This window comes from Hyla sarda, chromosome 2 (assembly GCF_029499605.1).
Source record: "Hyla sarda isolate aHylSar1 chromosome 2, aHylSar1.hap1, whole genome shotgun sequence".
Taxonomy (NCBI): domain Eukaryota; kingdom Metazoa; phylum Chordata; class Amphibia; order Anura; family Hylidae; genus Hyla; species Hyla sarda.
The window spans coordinates 464,066,048-464,091,018 of NC_079190.1; the positions used below are offsets into that span (position 1 = coordinate 464,066,048).

General features: G+C 41.6%; 1 protein-coding gene across 6 annotated transcripts in view; it reads left to right on the forward strand.

Annotated features, from left to right (window-relative positions):
- NCAM2 (neural cell adhesion molecule 2) overlaps positions 1 to 24,971 on the forward strand; it is a 501,839-nt gene that overhangs the window by 341,681 nt on the left and 135,187 nt on the right. For all 6 annotated transcript variants that reach the window (XM_056559430.1, XM_056559431.1, XM_056559433.1 and 3 more), the window contains 3 exons: positions 7,697 to 7,857; positions 15,159 to 15,304; positions 23,418 to 23,568. In XM_056559430.1, the coding sequence (XP_056415405.1) occupies positions 7,697 to 7,857; positions 15,159 to 15,304; positions 23,418 to 23,568 (458 nt within the window). The remainder of the gene's footprint in view (positions 1 to 7,696; positions 7,858 to 15,158; positions 15,305 to 23,417; positions 23,569 to 24,971) is intronic.

Sequence of the window (24,971 nt, forward strand, 5' to 3'; positions counted from 1 at the left end):
ATGATGATGAAGCCGATCGCACTTGGGAACCGGGTGCTGAAGGGGCTTCATCATCATCAGGAGAAGAGGGTTGCAGGTTGCCCGTGAGGCAGCAGCTGAGCCAGCAAGGTGGTAGCATGGTTGGCAGTGACCATGGTGGCAGAAGTGGAAATTCTGGAGCAAAACCTGCTTTGTGGCAGCCTACCTTCCCGGGAGGTAGTGGTACAGGGGTTCCTGGAGTCGGCGGCAGTAGCAGTGAATAAGTGCGGACTGTTGGTGGGAAAATAAGCTACTCGGCGGTGTGGCAGTTTTCATCAAGCATCCAGAGTATGTTAACCTGGCCACATGCAAGATGTGTCGGCAGAAGGTGATGTGTCGGCATTACCCAGTGGCCAGGGTCCCAATGTTGGCACCATGGCCATGTGTCAATGTAAGCAGCGTCACCATAAAGCGGCCTGTGACTCTGATGTGGTTGACCAGCCTGCTGCATTACCCAGTGGCACGCTATTCCCTGTTTCAGCCAGCCAAGGCTCCAACACCTCAGCCGAAGGGAGCTGTGTGTCATACCAATCTTCTGTCGCTCCACATGCTCCTGCTCCTCCTACTTCGAGTCAGTCATTCCTCCCTCAATCCATTGGCGTAGTCATGTCCAAGAGACAACAGTATGCGCCCACTCATCAAACAGTGCAAAAGCTGAATGTGCTCCTGTCCAAGTTGCTGGTGCTCCAATCCCTCCCTTTTCAAGTGGTGGACTCTGCACCTTTCAAAGAACTGATGGTTTGTGCCGAGCCGAGGTGGAGAGTACCAAGCCATCATTTCTTTGCGAAAAAGGCAGTACCAGCCCTGCACAATTTTGTGGAACAGAAGGTGGGCCAGTCCTTGAGCCTGTCGGTGTGTACCAAAGTGCACGGCAGTGCCGATGTGTGGAGCTGTAACTATGGTCAGGGACAATACATGTCCTTTACGGCCCACTGGGTGAATGTGGTTCCTGCATAGCCACAACAGCAACTTGGACAGGTCACGCCGCTTCCGCCTCCACACTCTCATGCTGTTGGTCCAGCGACACTGTGTGACTTCACCTCCTCATCCTCCAAAGTGTTCTCATGCTCCACTGCACGGACAAGTCTCAGCGCCCCTCCAGCATACCACGTGTGCAGGGCACGGCAATGTCACGCTCTTCTTCACATGGTTTGCCTTGGCGAACGGAGTCACACAGGGCAGGAAGTCATTTATGAAGAAATCAAATCATGGCTTACTCCACGAAAAATGGAAATAGGAACCATGGTGACCGACAACCGGAAGAACATATTGTCTGCGCTGCAATAAGGAAGCCTGAGACATACACCCTGCATGGCACACATGTTCATTCTGGTTGAGAAGCTGTTCCGGAAGTGTTCCCCATCTGCAAGACATCCTAACAATGGGAAGGAAACTTTGCATGCACTTCAGCCACTCGTACACTGCAAAGCATACCCTCCAAGCTGCAGCATCAGAATAGCATCCCCCAAAATAGTCTGATTTGCGACGTTTCCGCACATTGGAATTTCACCCTCCATATGTTGCACCGACTATACGAACAGAGAAAAGCCATCACCGATTTCTTGATGATCCAACTTCAATGTCAACCAGTGGCAGCTCATACGTGACACCTGCCATTTGCTCAGGCACTTGGAGGAAGCCACATTATTAGTCAATCGCCAGGATTACAGGATGAACAGTGTCATTCCACTGCTTCATCTACTACTACACATGTTGGAAACGATGGCTGGTCAGAACACTGGAGACATGGCGCCTACATCTCATGGCCACATGAGCCCTGTGGGGGCTGAACTGGAGGAGGGTGGGCACAGTGGAGCACAGTTTAGGTTTTGTGAGATGGGAGGTTTTTCTAGTCATCTGACAGGAGAGGAGGAACAGGAGCAGCTAGAGGAGCTAGAGGGTTATGAGGAAGGTAAAACAGAGGACCCAGAAACAAAGTGGAAGTACGCAATGGAGATTGAGGCAGGGAGTCGTTTGCACAAATGACACAATGCATGCTCACTTGCTTGTGTAGTGATCACCAAATTGTCACCATTCGGCAGCGGATGACTTCTGGCTCTCCACCTTATTGGACCCTCACTACCGGCACCGGCCTTTTTGACACCCACTGAGAGTGAAGACAAACTGTCCTACTACAGAGACAAACAACGTGGTCAGTTGGCCGGTGCCTATCTACGCCATTGTCCATCCTCTCGCATGTCTGACTTGGGGGGGCCCTCTGCACTCACCTTTCACTGCCATGGCTGCTGGGGAGGGGTGGGGTGGCAGGAGCAGTACCAGCTCCATCAGCAGCAGCCTGAGTCTAGAGTCACTGATGAGTAGCTTTCTTCACCCGCATAGTGAAGCAACTCATCCGCAGCAGGTAGACCTGGAGCAGGACCTGAAACAGCAGGTGGTGGCATACCTTGACTTGACCATGCCAACGCACCTTGAAGATCTGCTGGACTTCTGGGCAGCCAAACTTGATTTGTGGCCACAACTAACAGAGTTTACCCTGTCCTGCCCAGTCAGTAGTGTGCCATCAAAGTGGATGTTTAGTAGAGCGGGGGCCATAGTAACCCCCAGAAGAACTTGTCTGTCCATGAAAAATGTGGAAAGACTGATCTTTGTAAAGATAAATTAGGGATGGATCAGCCAGGATTTCCACCCACCAATACCTGATGCATCAGAGTAGATTGACCATGGTGCCACAACAACACTTCACAAATATGGATAGTGCTAAGCATATTTAAGGCACTGCTCCCCAGTTACAGTCATTCCTCCGCATCAGACCAAAAGTATTGAGGATATGCATTACATTACTTTTAATAATATTCTTAGGATAACATATATGCACCCACAATTTTTTTTTAAATCAAACAGAAGGAAAGGTGTGCAAAAAACACCATGTGCCACCTACACCACCTCTAAAAAGTGGAAGGGAACAACGTCTGGTCCATTGTAACCGGTGGGGGTAAAAACTTACCCTGTAAGGCCCTACTCTAACTTTAACCCCTTCCCTCTATATGACGCATGTATACGTCATGAGCGGGCTCCAGCGATATCGCTTTGGTGCCGTCATATCGCGTCGGTCCCGGTGGCTATAAATGGCCGGGGACCGCGGCTAATAGCGGACATCACCGATCGCGGTGATGCCTGGTATTAACCCTTCAGACACGGCGATCAAAGTTGATTGCCGCATCTAAAGTGAAAGAAAACTGTGCCAGTTAACTCAGTGGAGCTGTTCGGGACCGCCGTGATGAAATTGCGGTGTCCCGAACAGCTTGCTGAACAGCTGGAGGGTCCCTACCTGCCTCCTCACTGTCCGATCGCCGAATGACTGCTCCGTGCCTGAGATCCAGGCAGGAGCAGTCAAGTGGCGATAACACCGAATAATGCCCGGCTGTTGCCAGGCAGTGATCTGTGTAGAAGATCAGTGTGTGCAATATTATAGCCCCTTATGGGAGGTATAACATTGCAAAAAAAGGGAAAATAAAGTGTTAATATAGTTCCTTTAACCCCTTTTATAATAAAAGTCAGAATCACCCCCCTTTTCCCAATAAAAAAATAAAACTGTGTAAATAAAAATAAAAATAAACATATGTGGTATCACCGCGTGCCTAAATGTCTGAACTATAAAAATATAATAGTAATTAAACCGCACGGTCTATGGCGTACACATAAAAAAATTCCAAAGTCCAAAATAGAGTATTTCTGGTCACTTTTTATACCATAAAAAAGTGAATAAAAGTGATCAAAAAGTCAGATCAAAACAAAAATGATACCAATAAAAACGTCAGATCACGGCACAAAAATTGAGCCCTAATACTTCCCCATATGCGGAAAAATAAAAAAGTTATAGGGGTCAGAAGAGGACATTTTTAAGCGTATATATTTTCCTGCATGTAGTTATGATTTTTTCAGAAGTACGACAAATTCAAACCTACATATGTAGGGTATAATTTTAACTGTAGGGACCTACAGAATAAAGAGAATGTGGAATTTTTGCCGGAAAATGCATTGCGTAGAAAAGGAAGCCCCCAAAAGTTACAAAATGGCATTTTTTCTTCAGTTTTGTTGCACAATGATTTTTTTTTCCGTTTCGCTGTGGATTTTTGGGTAAAATGACTAATGCAAAGTAGAATTTTTGGCACAAAAAATAAGCCATAATATGGATTTTTAGGTGCAAAATGAAAAGCGTTATGATTTTTAGAAGGTGATGAGGGAAAAATGAAAATGCTAAAACGGAAAATACCCTGCGTCATTAAGGGGTTAATACCCTTCTTGGCAAGTGTTACTCGTCCTAAAAAGGGCAGCCCCACACAGGAACCTCTCCCTATTTCTCCTACAAACATTGCCATTTCCCAGGGTTTTTAGGTGATGAGGGAAAAATGAAAATGCTAAAACGGAAAATACCCTGCGTCATTAAGGGGTTAATACCCTTCTTGGCAAGTGTTACTCGTCCTAAAAAGGGCAGCCCCACACAGGAACCTCTCCCTATTTCCCCTACAAACATTGCCATTTCCCAGGGTTTTTAGGTGGTAATAGAGAGAGTTTCCTGTGTGGGGCTGCCCTTTTTAGGACGAGTAACACTTGCCAAGAAGGGTATTAACCCCTTAATGACGCAGGGTATTTTCCGTTTTAGCATTTTCATTTTTCCCTCATCACCTTCTAAAAATCATAACGCTTTTCATTTTGCACCTAAAAATCCATATTATGGCTTATTTTTTGTGCCAAAAATTCTACTTTGCTGTGACATTAGTCATTTTACCCAAAAATCCACGGCGAAAGGGAAAAAAAAATCATTGTGCAACAAAACTGAGTAACACTTGCCAAGAAGCGAATTAACCCCTTAAATGGGCACTGTCATGAAAACAAAAAATTGATATGTTGTAGTACTTAAGTACTGCAACATATCTCTAATATAGTTTAATTAAAAAAAGTGATTTTAAAACAGTTTAAAATTACTTTTAAATTCGGCCACTAGGGGTCGCCCTCCTAGTGGCCGAATGCATTCAGCAGTGACGTCACTCATTGAAGCCTGGCAACGAGTCGAAATTCAATCACTGCTGTGCTCGCTCCCGCCTGTCAATCAGACAGGCGGGAGCGAGCGCTTTGAAGGAAGAGGACGCGCGCAGGCTCGGGGACAAGGTAAAGTATTATGTTCACTGTATTATGTATATGTTCAAGTATTATGTATACTGTTCACCTATACAGTATGCCTCCAGTTTCCCCACTACAACTCCCAGCATGCCCTGGTAGTTTTAGTGGGGAAGCCTGGAGGGACACTGAATAGGTGAACTGAGGGGGAGTGGGTTGAGCGGAGCGGCGGGGCCGGGGGTGGGTTTGCGGGCTGTGCAGCGGGGAGGGGGTACTCTGGGTGAAATAAGGGGGAGGGTAAGTGAGTTGAGCGGCGCAACGGGGCGAGGGGGGTAGTTGCGGGCTGCACGGCGGGGATCGGTATGTGCTCCGGTGTTCACCTATACAGTATGCCTCCAGTTGTTTCCCCACTACAACTCCCAGCATGCCCTGACAGCCAATAGATGTCAGGGCAAGCTGGGAGATGCAGTGGGGAAACAGCTGGAGGCACCCTGTATAGGTGACCTACGGGCGGAAGTTTCGGCCCCAGCAGGCATCAGTGACGTGAGCACACTGCCAGCACACTGCCAGGCAGACAAAAAAGCATTTTTAATTAAAAAAAAATTAAAGGCAGGGAGGGGGTTAGGGATAGATGGGTAATAGGCAGGGACAAAAAAAAAAAAAAAAAAAAGTGATGGTGGGAGCTACCCTTTAAGGACTCAGCCCATTTTGGCCTTAAGGACTCGTTTTCTTCTCCGCGCCTTCTAAAAATCATACCTCTTTTATATTTTCATCGCCAGACTAGTATGAGGGCTTGTTTTTTGCACGACCAGTTGTCCTTTGTAATGACATCACTCATTATATCATAAAATGTATGGCGCAACCAAAAAACACTATTTTTGTGAGGAAATTAAAAAGAAAGACAAAATTTTGCAAATTTTGGAAGCTTTCGTTTTCACGCCGTACAATTTACGGTGAAAATGCCATGTGTTCTTTATTCTGAGGGTCAATACGATTAAAATGATAACATTATTACATACTTTTATATTATTGTTGTACTTAAAAAAAATCACAAACTTTTTAACCAAATTAGTACGTTTATAATCCCTTTATTTTGATGACCTATAACTTTTTCATTTTTCCGTATAAGCGGCGGTATGAGGGCTAATTTTTTGCGCCATGATCCGTTCTTTCTTTTAATACCACATTTGCATATAAAAAACTTTTAATACATTTTTTAAAATTTATTTTTAATACAATGTTTTAAAAAAGTAGCAATTTTGGACTTTTTTTTTTTACGTTCACACCGTTCACAGTACGGGATCATTAACATTTTATTTTAATAGTTCGGACATTTACACACGTGACAATACCAAATATGTCTATTACATTTATTGTTTACGCTTTTTGGGGGTAAAATAGGAAAAAACTGATGTTTTACTTTTTTATTGGGGGAGGGGATTTTTAACTTTTTTTTTACTTTTAATTTCACATTTTTTTACATTTTTTTTTACACTTGAGCAGAGCAGAAGACGCCGGGAGCCGGACAGAGGAAAGTGAGGGGACCTCCGTGCGGCGTTCTGAATGATCGGATCCCCGCAGCAGCGTTGCGGGCGATCAGATCATTCATTGAAATCGCGTACTGCCGCAGATGCCGGGTTCTGTATTGATCCTGGCATCTGAGGGGTTAATGGTGGACGCCCGCGAGATCGCGGGCGTCGGCCATTGCCGGCGGGTCTCTGGCTGCGATCAGCAGCCAGGATCAGCCGAGCATGACACGGGCATCGCTCCGATGCCCGCGGTTATGTACAGGACGTAAATGTACGTCCTGGTGCGTTAAGTACCACCGCACCAGGACGTACATTTACGTCCTGCGTCCTTAAGGGGTTAATAGGGCAAAAGTAGGGCCTTACAGGGGAAGTTTTTACCCCCACCTGCTTCAATGGACAATACGTTGTTCCCTTCCACCTTTTCGCGGAAAGTGTTACTCGTCTTAAAAAGGGCGGCCCCACACAGGAACCAATCCCTATTTCCACCTAAAAACCTTGGAAAATTGTATTGTTTGTAGGTGGAAATAGGGAGAGTTTCCTGTATGGGGCCGCCCTTTTTAGAGCGAGTAACACTTGCCTGTGTTATTCAGCCACTATATGTTATCCTCATGCTGCTGCAAACTCCAGGCTGTGTCATTCAGCCACTATATGCTGCTGCCAACTCCAGGCTGTGTCATTCAGCACTATGTGGTCTCCTCATGCTGCTGCCACCTCCATGCTGTGTCATTCAGCCACTACATGGTATCCTCATACTGATGCCACCTCCAGGCTCTGTCATTGTGCCACTCTGCGACAGTGATTCTAATCGTGCCTCTGATCTGCATGTCATACTGAATAACAGTATTATTTCACTAACCCAGCACACACCATGTGCATTTTACAGCAAGGCAAAGTGTTCTACACCACTAGTGAGGCTCTCTGTAGGCCAGAAATAGGCGTTTTTAATTCAGACCGAAACTAATTTTTGGTGAAAATTCCATGAATCTGCCGAAATGAATTTTTCAAAAAATTTGCTCATCTCGAATGGTTACCTTTAATTTTTGATTTATTATTATTGGTCTTCTTTGTAGGAATGGGAAAATGCTTGAAGAAAATGAGAAGTATTCCTTACGAGAAGATAACACAGAGTTAACAATAAAAAATATTATTAATGGTGATGCTGGATCATATACCTGCAGAGCAACCAACAAAGCAGGATTTACGGAAAAGCTGTCATTTCTACAAGTGTTTGGTAAGTCTGTTATGTACTAATGCCATCTCTCAACATGATTACTTACTCATTGAACATTATTACAGGGTCAAGAGATATACAATTTTCCAAGGTGTATACAAAGGGCAGAGGATGAGACCAGTCATCACTCAATAAATAAAATAACTAGAGGTATTACTATAACACAAGTAGCAGTTTTAAAGGGGCTATGGTGCTTAGGGGGGCCCTAAGGCTCCTCTTTTCCATAAGAAGACACCAGCATTATAAATGTCACATGGTAGAAATGGTAGAAATCCCTCTCATAGGGTTTACATTGGGACCCAGAAGCTACAAAATACACAGCCAAAAACCCAATTCAGCACTTGTTTCTAGCGCACAACTTTAGCCCAAAAATGTTAAATCTACATTGGCCCTGATTTACTAAGAGAGGAGTATGGTTTTCTTTGTGTTTTTTTTTCCCCCCAATAGATATTCTTCCACGGAATTTACAAAGGTTTCCCTACATTTTGCTTTTTTTACACATGCTCTGAGTTGTGGAGTTTTCCTCAGCTCAAATCCACCACATTAGAAACCTTAGTAAATGTGTTTTAAATGTGATTTAAAAAAAAGAAATTGGAGGACACGCCCCTTTCTTGCTGGTCGCGCCCCTTTCCCCGCTAGCCACATTTGGGTGCAGACAGAATTTCTGCTGAACAACCCGACAATTGGGTTTACAATCATAAATCAGCGCCATTGTGTTTTTTTTTAGACGTTAGAAGTCTAAGAACGCCAATGTTTCGTGAAAAAAAGTCCCCCCCTCACCATGCTGAAGTTTTTTTGAAACCGTTTCTGGTGGTTTTTACCAAATGGAATCCCAGCCTAAGACTTTTTTTGTGCAGATTGCGTCAGAATCCCGATGTATTTATAGTAATCAGGGTCAGTATATACATAGACCTTTATGTTGATAGACGGAGTTCGTATTGGTTAGTCTTACAGACCCACAGGAACTCCATGAGACAATGTTTGATGCCTTCATATTGCACCCTATTTTTCCCTAGCAACAATGCTTCCACCTGTATAAAAATGAATACAATAAAACATACCACAATTTGATAATGCCAAATTGGATAATATCAGAGGCACATTGCACCACATGACATATGTAAGTATTCAGCTTTTTAATACAACTTATGTATCTCATCTCAACTGCTGGCAAAAGGACAACTTTAGGACCATCGTCTACATGTCCACTCTACAACTTTGACTGATTTATAGCAGGCTTATCAGGAAGAAATTGGAACATCCAGATTTCATTCTGAATGTTATTTTTTGGCAGGTGCAGTCAGGTTTAGCTTGTTAGAAAGGTTACCAGACCTGTCTAGGAAGCAGCCATGCAGTTTGCTGGTTCCTTATCTGAGCACAGTCCTTTCCATGACAGCTGAGGTGCAGTTTATTCCATTCAATTTTATATAATTTCACTCATATTTGTATCAGAGGAAAATCTCCAATTGGATTTTTGGGGTGTATATTTGGATAAGTCAATGAGTTGTGCCCAATGACAAACTCAGTATTCTGATATACTCACATAGCCCCACTACATCTGCTTAAAATGCTGTTTTAGTATCTCGGATGTCATATAGTTACATAGTTACATAGTTAGTACGGTCGAAAAAAGACATATGTCCATCAAGTTCAACCAGGGAATTAAGGGGTAGGGGTGTGGCGCGATATTGGGGAAGGGATGAGATTTTATATTTCTTCATAAGCATTAATCTTATTTTGTTCCAGGAATGTATCTAATCCTGTTTTAAAGCTGTTAATTGTTCCTGCTGTGACCAGTTCCTGAGGTAGACCGTTCCATAAATTCACAGTCCTCACGGTAAAGAAGGTGTGTCGCCCCTTGAGACTAAACTTTTTTTTCTCCAGACGGAGGGAGTGCCCCCTCGTCCTTTGGGGGGGTTTAACCTGGAACAGTTTTTCTCCATATTTTTTGTATGGGCCATTAATATACTTATATACGTTTATCATATCCCCCCTTAAACGTCTCTTCTCAAGACTAAACAATTGTAACTCCTTTAATCGCTCCTCATAGCTAAGATGTTCCATGCCCCATATTAGTTTAGTCGCGCGTCTCTGCACCCTTTCCAACTCCGCAGTGTCCCTTTTATGGACAGGTGACCAAAACTGAACAGCATATTCCAGGTGAGGCCGTACCAATGCTTTATAAAGGGGGAGTATTATGTCCCTGTCCCTTGAGTCCATGCCTCTTTTGATACATGACAATATCCTGCCGGCTTTGGAAGCAGCAGCCTGACATTGCATGCTATTCTGTAGTCTGTGATCTACAAGTACACCCAGATCCTTCTCTACCAGTGACTCTGCCAGTTTAATCCCCCCTAAGACATACGATGCATGCAGGTTATTAGTACCCAGATGCATAACTTTACATTTATCCACATTGAACCTCATTTGCCAAGTGGATGCCCAGACACTTAGTCTATCCAAGTCATCTTGTAACTTATGCACATCCTCTATAGACTGTACCGTGCTACAAAGCTTGGTGTCATCTGCAAAGATAGAAACAGAGCTGTTAATACCATCCTCTATATCATTGATAAATAAATTAAACAACAGCGGTCCCAGTACTGAACCTTGGGGTACACCACTAATAACCGGGGACCAATCAGAGTACGAATCATTGACCACCACTCTCTGGGTACGATCCATGAGCCAGTGTTCAATCCAGTTACAAACTAAAATTTCCAAACCCAAAGACCTTAACTTACCTGTCAGACGTCTATGAGGGACAGTATCAAATGCTTTAGCAAAATCCAGAAACACTATATCCACAGCCATTCCTCTGTCAAGGCTTCTACTCACCTCTTCATAAAAGCAAATTAGATTGGTTTGACAACTTCTATCCTTAGTAAACCCATGCTGGCTATCACTTATAATACTATTATCCCCTATGTATTCCTGTATGTAATCCCTTATAAGTCCTTCAAACAATTTACCCACAATGCACGTTAAACTTACCGGTCTATAGTTTCCTGGGGAAGACCTAGAGCCCTTTTTGAAGATTGGCACCACATTCGCCTTGCGCCAGTCCCTTGGCACAATACCAGACACCAGAGAATCTCTAAATATCATGAACAGGGGTACAGATATTACTGAACTTACCTCTCTAAGAACTCTTGGGTGTAGTCCATCCGGTCCTGGGGATTTGCTTACATTTATATCACTTAACTTACCTTGTACCATCTCTACATTAAGCCAGTTCAGTACATTACATGATGTGTTACCAGCACTGACCTGGCCAATGTCAGCTCCTTCTTCCATAGTGTATACAGAACTAAAGAACCCATTCAGTAGCTCCGCCTTCTCTTGATCGCCTGTGACAACCTCCCCATTATCATTATTAAGGGGTCCTACATGCTCTGTCCTTGGTTTTTTTGCATTTATATATCTAAAAAAATATTTAGGATTAGTTTTGCTTTCTTTGGCCACCTGTCTCTCATTTTGAATTTTTGCTGTTTTTTTGAATTTTTGCTGTCCTAAAGGTTCAACTTTTATTTCATTGCGATACTAAGCAGGATGACAGTCGATACTTACGGCTTTAACTTGGAACAGAGGATTATATATTTCTTATCCTATAATGATAGGAAGCGGCAATGGAATATTTCTAAACAATGCATCATATCCTGGAAGTTAAATATATACACTGAGGTATTGGAAGAAAATAAAATTTTGACAGCAATTCTTTTTTTCCACAAGTGCTTCTTGGAGAAATGTACTATTGCTTCCAGCACTTTTGGCACATAAAATGTCATTTTAGATAATACAAAAAAAAATAAAAAATCACTGAGGACTTATGAGTTTATAACCTTAGAAGGAGAACCGGAGGATTATGCTGTGTTACAGCTATACAATGTGAAATGATCTGCTGTAAGGGAAGAATTACAGAAGACATCGCTTTTATACCGAGAGAGAAAACCAGAAGCTCATAAATATTCATAGTGTTATGATGACTTGGATGTATATTCAGAGATTGGCATGGGTTAGTTTATCATCTCTACAAAGTTCTACACCACAGCAACTGGTTGTCAACATGCAGCATGGCACCCATTGGGGAATGTCTAAGGGGAGTTTCACACATACACACAGTGCTTCTATTAGAAAAACAATGCTGCTTTTGTGGCAGTTTTTCATGTAAATTTTAAGCCATAACCAGAAGTTGATGAAGTAAATCAAATAGGCAAAATAAAGGATGGACATAAAAGGGTACTCTGGCGAAAATCCTATTTTTCTTTCTATCAACTGGTGCCAAAAAGTAAAAAAGATTTGTAAATCTTTTCGTTTTGAATTTATTTTCTGCCTGAGCACAGTGCTTTCTGCTGACCCCTCTGTCCATGTCAGGAACTGTCCAGAGCAGGACCAAATACCCATAGCAAACCTATCCTGCTCTGGACAGTTCCAGACACAGACAGAGGTGCCAGCAGAAAGCACTGTGGTCAGACAGAAAGGAGATTCAAAAAGAAAATAACTTCCTGTGGAGCATACAACTGCTGATAAGTACTGGAAGGATTAAGAATTTTGAATAGAAGTAATTTACAAATTTGTTTAACTTACTGGCATCAGTTGATTTAAAAAAATGTTTTTATACTGGAATACCCCTTTAAACTTCTCCTTCCTGCTTTCTTTGGCTCAAAAGCCCTCTCGGGGACATTTATCAAGCTGCGCCAGTGACACAAACTTTTTAGTTCCACATTTTTGCATAGAAATTGTTGACTTTAAAGGATTTACGCCACTCATGCCAAAGGAGCATGAAAAAAAGGTAAAAGGGGGCTTGGTCTTGCATGGAGGGGCATGCCAGCCATGTGTTCTCCTCACAGGCAACTTTCGAGCTGACTAACAACACCTAAGGTCTCAAAAATATACACAACCTCAATAGGTGGTGTATATAAGTTTGCCAGACACAACAGCAGCCACGGAGCTGTGCTTCTCTTAGTAAATCCAGCATACCAAAAATGGGCTGAGGTTTATTTATCTGCTGTGCACCAACACTCTGCAGATCATTAATGCCCCCTTCCGTGTGTGACACCAGCCGTAACTAGGTCCAGCATTCTGTCGGTTTCGTCTGACACACAGCTTTAAACCCCTTGCGAGAGCATCAAGTTATATGATAAAATTCTGCTTTCCTGCAGTAAACAATAGTGGAAGTTTAGGTGCTAGGCTGCATACAATTTCTACATTTAGTTCAATAATAAAACTGTATGCAATAAATTCCTTAGCACTTCAGATGCGAATATACAGAATTGTATAATTTCAATGCGTGGGATTTAGAGTTTTGTATTAGAAAACCTAAGATGTAGGGGATCTGTCTGGAATGTTGGAACTTAAAAGGACATGGTGTTAGAAGAAATCTATCATTTGTTTCACCTGTACTTACCCATCAGTACAGACAGGTAGTGCAGGTGACAGTGATGACAACAATACTCACTTGACCCCTTACCGTGCTCCAGTTCTCAAGCCATCTTCCTTAGTTTTTTTTTTTCGTAATAAAGGTTTTTATTGGTATTATCAATAATAGTAACATTACAGCAAAAAGAAAATTGCAGAACAGCCTACAAATATGCAAACAGCTCATTATTATTTGGCACCTGTGCTGACTTAGGGCCAACCTGAAACCTGGACTGGCCCAAAAAGTGAATAAAATGCCCTCACTTCCATACACTTATTTCATATGATATATCATCCAATAATGTAATATTACCAAAAACATGTGACCTAGTAGATTATATTACTTACATCACATCTCAGTATTTACCAAGGTCTGAAATGGATCCCGAAGCATAATATGCATACACTAAGACACTCTGTCGGCAGAAGTGGAAAAACACAGCACAGCAAGGAGCTGCTGTTAAAGACAAGCCTGCAGAGTCAAGGGAGACAAAATATATTAGAAACAGGAGGTAGCACTTTATATTTACTGCAACAGCATAGCAAGGATTAGGTTACTAGGTTACACTATATATATATATATATATATATATATATATATATATATATATATACCCTTCAGGGACAGTAAGAATCCCAGGGAACAAACCCAGCTTTAAGGGTTACTCTGCTCCCCAGAATTTGGAACATTCAGTTCCGAATGCTGTGTGCAAGCTTACGTGTTCACGCCCGCCCCCTCGTGATGTCATGGCCTGCTCCCTCAATGAAAGTCTATGGGAAGGGGGCATGACGGCCATCATGCCCCCTCCCATAGACTTGCATTGAGGTGGCGGGATGTGACGTCACATGACGGGGCATGACGTCACGAGGGGGGGGGGTGTGAACATGGAAGTCCGCACATAGCATTCAGAACTCAATGTTCCGGAAGCTGGGTAGCAGAGTAACCCTTTAAAAGGTACACAGCCTTTCCCTCTTTCTCGCCCTCTCCAGAAGATGCATGCTAAGCTTTTCTCCTATTTCATGTGTTCTACCTTGTTGTGCCAGTTACTAGAGAGAGAATTCCCCTAACAACAGACAGTGGTCAGCAGAATGCAGGTGAAAGAGACACCTAATGACAAGTACTTTTTGGTTTTTGGGTGGTAATGAGAAATTTTGGTACAAATTAAGTGATTTACAGAAATGAACTTGTGGTAAATGTCCAAGATGTACACATACTGTAGGCATAATATTATCACTCTATTTTCCCTTTCATTTTAGAATTCCTAGAGGACTTTTATAATCTCATTCTTTATAGTATAAGGAACAAGAACCTATGCTGATTGATTCCATTCTATATATTTTATGGTAGACTATCTTTATTCTGCATACACATTTTTATAGCTAGTATGGAAATAAATGGAAGGTTTATAGATCAGTGTGTTAAGAATTTTATGTAGTGAGGCCCCCTAGAGGCTGCTGCAGGTAACTACTTTACAGTGTCATGGAAAGCAAGGTAAGCAGTTCATTACTGGGGCCTCCTCCAACCATGAGATCCATTACATATTGCATCTAAGGGTATGCAGATAGATATTAAGCAGTCTCAGCTCTGCCACAAAAGTGCAGACTTCCGAATTATTAACAGTACCATTGAATGTATAAAATATAAGTATATCTCCAGGCAGCTAATTTCATGGCTTGATTTCTAAGCTGCAGTATAAAACACTGTTGAAGAAAAATAAATGTCCAGACAGTAACCTTGATTAAGCAATCTACAGTTATTGCCGCCTGTAGATTAAACAAACATTGGCAATTGGAATGCAGCCTTGTCTTCCAGCCCATTGCTCTGGTTGCTAAGTTACACTATTAAATAATTTAAGCAGTAATTTAATTAATTTTCTTAACAGTGCAGCCTCATATTATACAATTGCAAAACGAGACTACGGCTGAAAACGGTCATGTGACCCTGACATGCGAGGCAGAAGGTGAACCTATACCTGAGATTACATGGAAGAGAGCCAGTGATGGGAGGACGTTTACTGATGGAGACAAGGTGAGAGATGTTTTTCAATTTGTTCTAACAATGGTTGATTTGTTCTTATTGATTCACACTTTTGAACACGGGTACAAAAACCAGTCAGTCAACCAATCCAATTGTGATAATCAACTGGACAACTAACCAACTAACCAACCACATAAAATCCAGCGACCAACAAACAGCCCAACCAATCAATCATCAATCAAACATACAAAAACAGCCAATGGAAGCTACAAAACTACATAAATATGGTCAGCCTGGGTTCAGTAAAGAGTAAAACTGCATGCTGGACTGTTCATGCTGGACAACCTGACAGCTGTCAATAGTGTGAACACAGCTTTACTTAATAATTTTACATTTTCTAGGGCTGGAAGAAATTTTTTTGTGGCTGACATTAGCACCAGAATACATCTTTACTTCTCAAATTATAGATGTTGTGCCAAGACAGACACCAATTGCCTATCCAAAGGATAGGAGGCAGCTGACCTCTAGACTCCTAAGGCTGGGACCCTATAGATCACAAGGGATACTTTGTTAGGGGCAGTCAAGCATGCACACTGAGACTCCATTTAGCCTCTATGGAACTAAAGAAAATAGCTCAGAGGTGTACTTTGCAATTTCTGTCAGACCCATAGTGACTGAATAGAACAGCAGCATGCATGATCAATTCTCGCACTAAGTGGAAGACATGAAACCCCTGAACATCTGTGGTGTCAAAGCGGCGGGCTTCCCATTGATCATTCACATATCCCTTACTATCTATTTGAATAGATCAGCAGTGCTCATCTTGCTCCAGTCCCTTTAAGAGGGAAGAAAAACTTGGGCCCACATACATTTGGAATCAGCCCTACCTGCTTCACTTTTTAAATTACATTAATATGACTTTGCAGTAACATGGAGACCTTAAGATGTTACCTATGATCTCCAACATTGCTTGCTAAGCAACATCACAAACATATTTCGGCAACAACTTATTGAACAGCTGCACACTGTTCCAAAAATGAAGTATGTGACGCTGTGACGCATGCATGGGATCCTTTGGATAGGGGATAAGATGCCTAGGGGTGGAGTACCCCTTTAAAATATATATATATATATATATATATATATATATATATATATATATACTTAGCCTCCTTGCTCCCCCACTTCCTCCAGTATCACTTCTCCTGGTCTCCCGTGTGCTCCCCCTCCTAGTGCTGGAAGTGGAGCACAGCAAAGACCATATGTGTGTGTATATATATATATATATATATATATATATATATATATATATAAATATATATAGTATTGTATCAAGAACAATAAAGATATGAATAATTATCAGAATAAGCATCTACCACGAGCAATCTACCAACATTAAACAGGCATGGCTCAGCATAAACATGGAGTCATAAGAATACAATACAATCAAACAGTATGTGAAAAAACATGAAGGGGAAGAGGGAAAGAGAAAGGAAATAAAGGACAGAGAAATAGGTAGGGACAAGAAAGAAGGAGGGGGGAGAGAAAAGAGAAGGGAAAGAAAATAAAAAGGAAAATGGAGAAAGTGCAGATAAAACACAAGAGTAACTCACCACTTGGGTCGGTCACGTCCCTCGGGCCAGAAAAGATTTAAGGCAGTGAAAAGAGAGCTGATGTTAGGCTGAGCACATCAGGAAGGAGCCACGTAGTAGCGTTAAGGAGTCTATTGGGAATATAAATCCCTAAAATCAGAGGAAGAAATAAACTGGATCCATGGGGACCAGATGTGATAATGTTTGTCTACAGTCCGTTAAGAGTCGGCTAGGAGTTCCTTCTTTTTGTAAAGGTGCACTATTTTCTTGAGCCAGGAAAAAACGATAGGAAGGGGAGTAGATCTCCATAGTCTCAGAATATTTGTTCTGGCAGCCAGAAGGAGAAAGCAAAGGAGCTTGCCAGACCATCGTGGCACCTAGCACCTGAGACCAGAAAGAGCCGAGGGTCGGACACGTCAACCAAATATGTTGGATAGAACCACCCGGAGCCCCACAACGCCACCATACATCCAGTAGTGAAGGATAAAAGCGGGAGGGCAGGGACCCTGTACCACCTTGTCAGCAGTTTATAGTTTGTCTCTTGAGTTTTACACAATATGGATGATTTGTGAAGGGCAGACAGGGTCATCTGCCATGCCTCCTCAGTGAGACCACTACCCAAAGCTCTTTCCCAGCTACAGCAGAAAGGTAATGGGCGTATCTTAAAGGAGTCCAAAAATAAACTATATAGAGAACTAATGTGGTGGATGTGATGCTGGCGAAGTAGAGAAACACATGGATTCAAACAGAGTGAGTGGACGATGTAGCCTAAGGGTGATATTGGAATCGTCATAAAAATGGCGCAATTTTGCATATTGGATATCATCAAGTGATTTAAGGTCCGTTGAGGTCAGAAAAGAGTGGACGGGTGTCCCCTGAGCCCTAGATTCACCCAGGAAAGAGGCAGAGGAGAAAGGTGGGGGAAAGGAGACATTGCCAAAAACAGGAGTCAATGGACCATCAGGTTTTGTGATTGATGAGCGCTTTAAGTGGGAAAAGCGAGAGAAAGCGATGGATGCTAGGGAAGTGAGTTCTGGGACTGTTTGGAGAGAGGCGATGGGGGTAGCCATAAGAGAGAGTAAGGATCTATGGAGGAGTTTATACATTCAAGCTGATCCCAATTTTTAGACTCATATTTATGAAAACTATGTAAAACTCTAGTCAGTACAGTAGCTCAATGATAGGACATGCAATCCGGAAGAGCCAGGCCTCCATCTAATTTCCATCTAATTAGGAAGTGTCTGCCTATTCGGATTGTTAGCCCATATGAATTTTGGGAGGAGCACAGAGAGCCCCTGGGAAAAGGAACATGGCAGGTGTATCGGAGCACAAGAGAACAGGCATGGTAAACGAGGAAAAACATTAACGTTGATAACGTTGCTGGTGTGTAAGAATATAGGGTCTGAAGAAGTGTGCTTTTGCACACACGCGATAGCTGTTACCCACTTGATTGTAAAGAGCCACATCCATGTCCATGCAGAGTACCTTGCATTTTATCTGTTGAGTGCAAAAAAAGTCTTTCTTTCCACTGATGCGGTTAGTGCAATCTTATTTCTTTGCCACTATGTATTGCCTGAACTGCCTTTCTATAGATATGCACCCGACGTCTTTATTCTACTGCTGCTACCATCACTGTGCACTTTACAATAAGACATCATACTGGGCTAGAGTGCCAACCGCTGTGACTGTTACTGATTAGTTTTGATAATGTTGATCCTCCCTAGCCAGGTGAAGTCTCTGCACTCCCATCGAGCTAACTCAGCTTTGAGGGTTTGGAGTCATAGAGGGAAATTAAGCTAGTACGTGTCTCGTAACCGAGAGAGAACTTGTACACTTAGGTATTTATGAGACTTAGGCTGCCAGGTAAAAGGAAAATTAAAGGACAATGTGCAGATCATATCAGGGGGAAGGCTAATATTTAAGGCTTCAAATTTAGAGGGGTTGAGTTTATAATTATTAAAAGAAGAGAAACGTTGAATGGTTGTCATAAGGGAAGGTAAAGTTGTTAGTGGAGCAGAGAGGAATAAAAGTCGGTCATTAGGAAACGCTGAGCATTTAAGTGGCCCAATGGAGTGCTGAGGCCTCTAATATCAACATTATTACGTATATTATACTACCAACAAAGGGATAGCTACAGTGATACAACCACAATCGGTTTACTTAACCAGTCATCACAAACAAAACCAATTAGGTAAAATCTTATTGTTTATTGAACATATGTCAAAAAGACATACATTTAAGAAGAGATAAATAGAATAACAAAATAAAGGCACTGAGGGTGACAAAAACAGATGACTGGAGAAGGTAAAGGTGGCACAGCAATACAGGAAGCACGGGGAAAAATAATGAATACACCTAGATTAACTCTCTCAGAATTCAAGCGAACACAGGTTACATATGAAAAAGGAATAATACAATGGAATGAAACAGAGAGAGGTGACATAACCAAACGAACATCATATACACTAGCAGCTGTATTAAAGCAGAAACACCAGCTGAAAGATAAATGACTTCGTCAGGCGTGTGCCCTGACGAAGCACAATGTGAAACGTAAGTTGTGGTTTGAGCTGGTAGTCTTTTATCTTTCAGCTGGTGTTTCTGCTTTAATACAGCTGCTAGTGTATATGTGTATATGTATATATAGTGTTCCTTTGGTTATGTCTCCTCTCTCTGTTTCATCCCATGGTATTATTCCTTTTTCATATGTAACCTGTGTTTGCTGGAATTCTGAGAGAGTTAATCTAGGTGTATTCATTATTTTTCCCTGCGCTTCATGTATTGCTGTGCCACTTTTACCTTCTCCAGTCATCTGTTTTTGTCACCCTCAGTGCCTTTATTTTATTATTCTATATATCTCATTTTAAATGTATGTCTTTCTGATATATGTTCAATAAGCAATTTTACACAATTGGTTTTGTTTGTTTGTGATGACGGATTATTACGTATATCTATGAGCAGATGTTCCATACAAAGGACATACATCAGGGGTGACAATGGACAACCCTGCCACGTACTATTCGAGATGGAAAATGGAGTTGAGAGATGGCCATTAATTCTAATCTGGGCTTGAGGATGGGAGCATAATGCCAATATGCAGGCATTCATCAGGGATCCCAATCCTACTTGTGCGAGTGTTTCTTCCAAGAAACCTTCTCTACGTCTAAAGAGAGCAAAAGAGTGGAATCTAGTTGCGGAGGGCATGATGAACAACCGAGAACATACGTAGCGCATTGTCACGGGCTTCCTGTCTGCGAACAAAGCCCACTTGGTAAGGGTGGATCCCGGTTTTCATAAGATCAGAGAAGCGGTCCGCTATTAATTTAGCAAACAACTTTGTGTCTGAGTTTAACAGGGAAATCCGGTGATAGCTGGAGCAGAGTTGGGTCCTTATTAAATTTTGGGGATTACCGTGATGAAGACCCTTAGGAAGGAATGTGGTAGAGGGGAGGAATCTGAAATACTATTAAAGGCAGTAAGTAGATGGGGAGATAAGTCGTCTTGTAGTGATTTACTGTATAGAACATGGCGGTGTGCCTGTCGGGACCTGGGCTTTTACCTGCTGGCATAGAAAAAATAGCTAACTTAAATTCCTCAGGTGTAAACAGGGCTTATAGAGCAGCAATGTTATCTGACGAAAGTATGGGCAGAGTCGTGCATGAGATGTAGTCTTGTAGAGTAGGGGGAGGAAAGTCCGTAGAGGGTTGGGAGGGGTGTTGGGAGGGGGCATCGAGAATGTCAGATGTCTTATGGGAGAGGGCACCTGAAGGGGAATGGATAGAGGCAACAAACAAGGAAGACTTTTTATTCCTGAGAGCTTTAGCCAAAATGCGGCCCACTTTATTGCCACATTCATAAAAAGTGCGTCCCGTCAATTGACGATAAGTTTTATATTTGACATTCATAAAATCTAGTAAATCATGACCAACTACTATAAGATCTCTGAGTGTAGTCTCTTGTTGAGATTGTTTATGGAGGGAGTCTAAGCATCGTAGTTGGGACAGGAGGGAAGCATATTTGGCAGCAGATTCCTTCTTTAGCCGAGTCCCATGTCTAATCAGCACTCCTCGTAAAACGCATTTTAAAGTTTCTCACCAAATAATTGAAGATGTGGGGTCTGTCTGGTGGTCATGTGTACAATTAACAAGGGGGGACAAACAAAGAGGGACATTAACCCCTTAAGGACCAAGTGATTTTCTGTTTCTGTTATTAACGTCGGCCCCCAGCTACAGGAATCAGCTGGGGCCGGCCGGTATGACGCTGGCTCGAGTCATACCGTGGTCCTTAAGAGGTTAAAGGGGTACGCCACTAGAAAACATTTTTTTTTAATCAACTGGTGCCAGAAAGTTAAACTGATTTGTATATTACTTCTATTAAAAAAATCTTAATCCTTCCAGTACTTATCAGCTGCTGTTATGATCCACAAGAAGTTCTTCTCTTTTTGAATTTCCTTTCTGCCTGACCACAGTGCTCTATGCTGACACAGAGGTGTCAGCACTGTACAGGGAATACTTTAGTCATCCTTCACCCATAGGCTAATATGGCATGCATTTATGTATATTCTTCAGGCCTCTGTCTGACAATGGACCCCTATGGACATATTTAGTATGAACATCAGTTTTTACAACAAATATGCTAAATACAGGACACAAACGTTATGTGAATGGGGACTTATCTTGTTTGTTTAACCATTGTGTTTGTATTCACTGACTGTAAAAGTAACAACTAGTCACAGTCGTCTGTAATATTGAGACTATGGACATTTGCTAGAAGACATCTAAATTATGGATGGTCTTGTTTATATTTATGAATGTAGTTGGAATATTTCTTGCCTGGAAGAATGAGATTTTTTTTTTCACTTTCCTTATCTCTGCTGCAGTTATTTTATTCTAAATAGCCTTGGAAAAAAATGCAAACATATAAAGATAGATGGATATATTATAACACACTTGGAAAAACTCATCTCTCAACAATTATTATATATTATAGTGGAGGGCCATGCCAATATACATGCCCTTCTAGCTATTTCATTTCACATTAGTTATGATTGTTGATTCACTTAGAATGAGGTTGTCAATTCTGGGCAAGGAGAACAACCATCAGTCACACTGCATTCTTATCAAAGGTATTTAATAAACCACTGTGCTTCCATCCTAAAACAGATTTACAGAATTCATTTTCTCTCCTGATAAGGAGACATATATTATGAACTGTAGTTTGCAAGAAACTATTTGAAAAATGTAAATTTTCTAAAAGAAGTTGTGTAATCCGGACAACCTCTTCTTTAAATGATGACTCACTGCTGATTAATTAATTGCCCCCCTGGTTTTGCAGATGACTCTATTACAGCCGAAACTCCAGGTTACCCTTTTCCTTACAGTGGCCACTACTGGAGAAATGTGGCATTACATGATACCTATTCAAATGGTTACCAAGTTTGTAACTTGTTCGATCATGGCAAGGAGGTGTTTGGATGAAGCAGGGATTTAAGGAGTTATCCAAGGCATTACAACTCGGCTTCAATCACTTCAATGAAACTGAGCTTCAGAACCACACCCAACACACCCATTTGTTTGTAAACAGATTTGTAAATTACTTCTATTAAAAATTCTTAATCCTTCCAGTACTTATAAGCTGCTGAATACTACAGAGGAAATAATTTTCTTTTTGGAACACAGAGCTCTCTGCTGACATCACGAGCACAGTGCTATCTGTTAACATCTCTGTCCATTTTAAGAACTGCCCAGAGTAAGAGTAATCACAAAATACCCCAAAGGGCAAACCAGGATCTGATTGACTATGAAACACAATTACTCCAAAGCACTTGGCCTGGAGTACAGATATCCCTATATGGCAGGATGCATTAAAACTTAACTTTTATTAATATGTATTAAAGAAGAACAAAACAAAATAATGGTGAGTTTAAAATTACATGCCCTTTATGCCTGATCACATCATGCTACAGGTGGAACACCACTCATTAAAATGCTATTAGTGGGAAACCAGACATAGTCCCACATTCATTGGCATATATGGCATGAGCTAAAACCATATGATGCCTCCCCTACATGTTTCGGTGAAACATCACCATCATCAGGAGGTATGGCAACAACCTCCTGGTTGAGCACCATTATTTTGTTTTGTTCTTCTTTAATACATATTAATAAAAGTTAAGTTTTAGGGCATCCTGCCATATAGACATATCTGTACTCCAGGACAAGTGCTCTGGAGTAATTGTGTTTCCCAGAGTAAGAGAAAATCCCCATAGCAAACATATGCTGCTCTGGACAGTTCCTATAATGGACAGAGATGTCAGCAAAGATCACTGTGTTTGTGATATCAGCAGAGAGCACTGTGAATTTCCCATGTAGTATTCAGCAGCTACTGGAAGGATTACAATTTTTTAATTGAAGTAATTTACAAATCTGTTTACCTTTCTGGCACCAGGTCATATAACATTTTCCATGTTTCATTATATAATAGCTCATGTAAGTTGTGATATGCTCTTGCATTGTATTCAGTATATACTGGTTAATACTTTTTTATATTTTTTTCTTGACATATTGTGTTTACAGAGCCAAGATGATCGTATAGAAAGTATAGGACAGCATGGGAAATCCTCCTTGCGTATTAAAAATGTAATTTTGTCAGATGCAGGAAGATATGACTGTGAAGCTGCGAGTAGAATCGGTGGCCATCAGAAGAGCTTGTATCTCAATGTTGAATGTAGGTCCTGAAATCATTTATACTGTATGTTTGGAAAAGTCATAAAATGCACTGATCTGATTTAAACATTATTACTTGTGGTGTCTTTAATTCTCTAAAAACAGTAGGGGGTGAAATGTAGATATCAAATTGACCTAGAGCATTGGACGTCTGATGACCTATGATCAGGATATCACTTCTACAGTATGTACGAAGAAATGAAGATGTTCGGATGGCAATATACTGTAACTTCCAAATACATAAAATTTAATTGAATCACATTGTATTTGTAACTTATTGCCACTGCAAACTGAGAAATATCTGTGATAATTGCAAATTGTTTTAAATGTTTTCTCTAAAAGGAAATCACTAGGGAATTAGTGAAAATTGTCATTTCCAGTGAAGCAGGATGGAGATCGCTGAGAGCTGGGGAGTCAAACCTGCTACTATGTGCATCTCCCTGCTTGTTCCAATGATGGTTGGGGGTCCGGGACCCCAACCAATCTAAACATTTGACATGTCAAAAGGTTTTTGAAATGACAGCTACACTTTAATATTTGAAGATCCTGCAAAAGGAAGTCAATTTTGAAGCAATGCTTTTTGGGAAATCTATGCAAAATAGCTTTTCTCCAAAAGGAAGAGAACTGTCCTACTATAGTAAATGAGCACACCAACAGCTCCCCTCCACCCACAGCACCTGTGCACGGATCCGGCCAGCAGCGTCTCCAGCCCAATATGCATGGAAAGAGAAACAGATGATCCAGCCCAGTAGTGCAGATAAAAGCAGATTTTCTTTATTGGGTCAAATACAGACAGGAACTGTGAACGCCAATGCGTTTCGGACCTATGCACGATCCTTAGTCATGGCATATGACTAAGAACCGTGCATAGGTCCGAAACTCGTCGGCATTCACAGTTCCTGTCTGTATTTGACCCAATAAAGAAAATCTGCTTTTATCTGCACTACTGGGCTGGATCATCTGTTTCTCTTTCCAACTGTCCTACTATACACTAACAGGGGGCAGTAGAGAGCCACAGTGATATCTACATAAAGGATGTCTCTAGATGGACTCCTATTCTGACTGTGAACCAAGGCTCTTTAAAGTGAAACTTTCCTACTTTAAAATGTATGCCAGCCGCGATCATCAAAACAGGGCCCCATCTCTCCATATGTATAGAGTGTCGTGTCGGCATACATTTTTTATATACACGGATTTCTGTAGATTATTGAAACCATGATTTCTCTAAAAAGCTAGGGTATTTTAGAGTAGAACATAGAATGTGTTGGTATTGATCTCCCAGCTCCTGTTTAATGCTGCCTGAGGTTTGGGCAGCATGTAACATGTGACAGTTTCCTTCTAAGAAATGAATTACAGTTTTAGGAGCCCCATAAAAGCCTCCATTAAATACAACCAAAATAAACA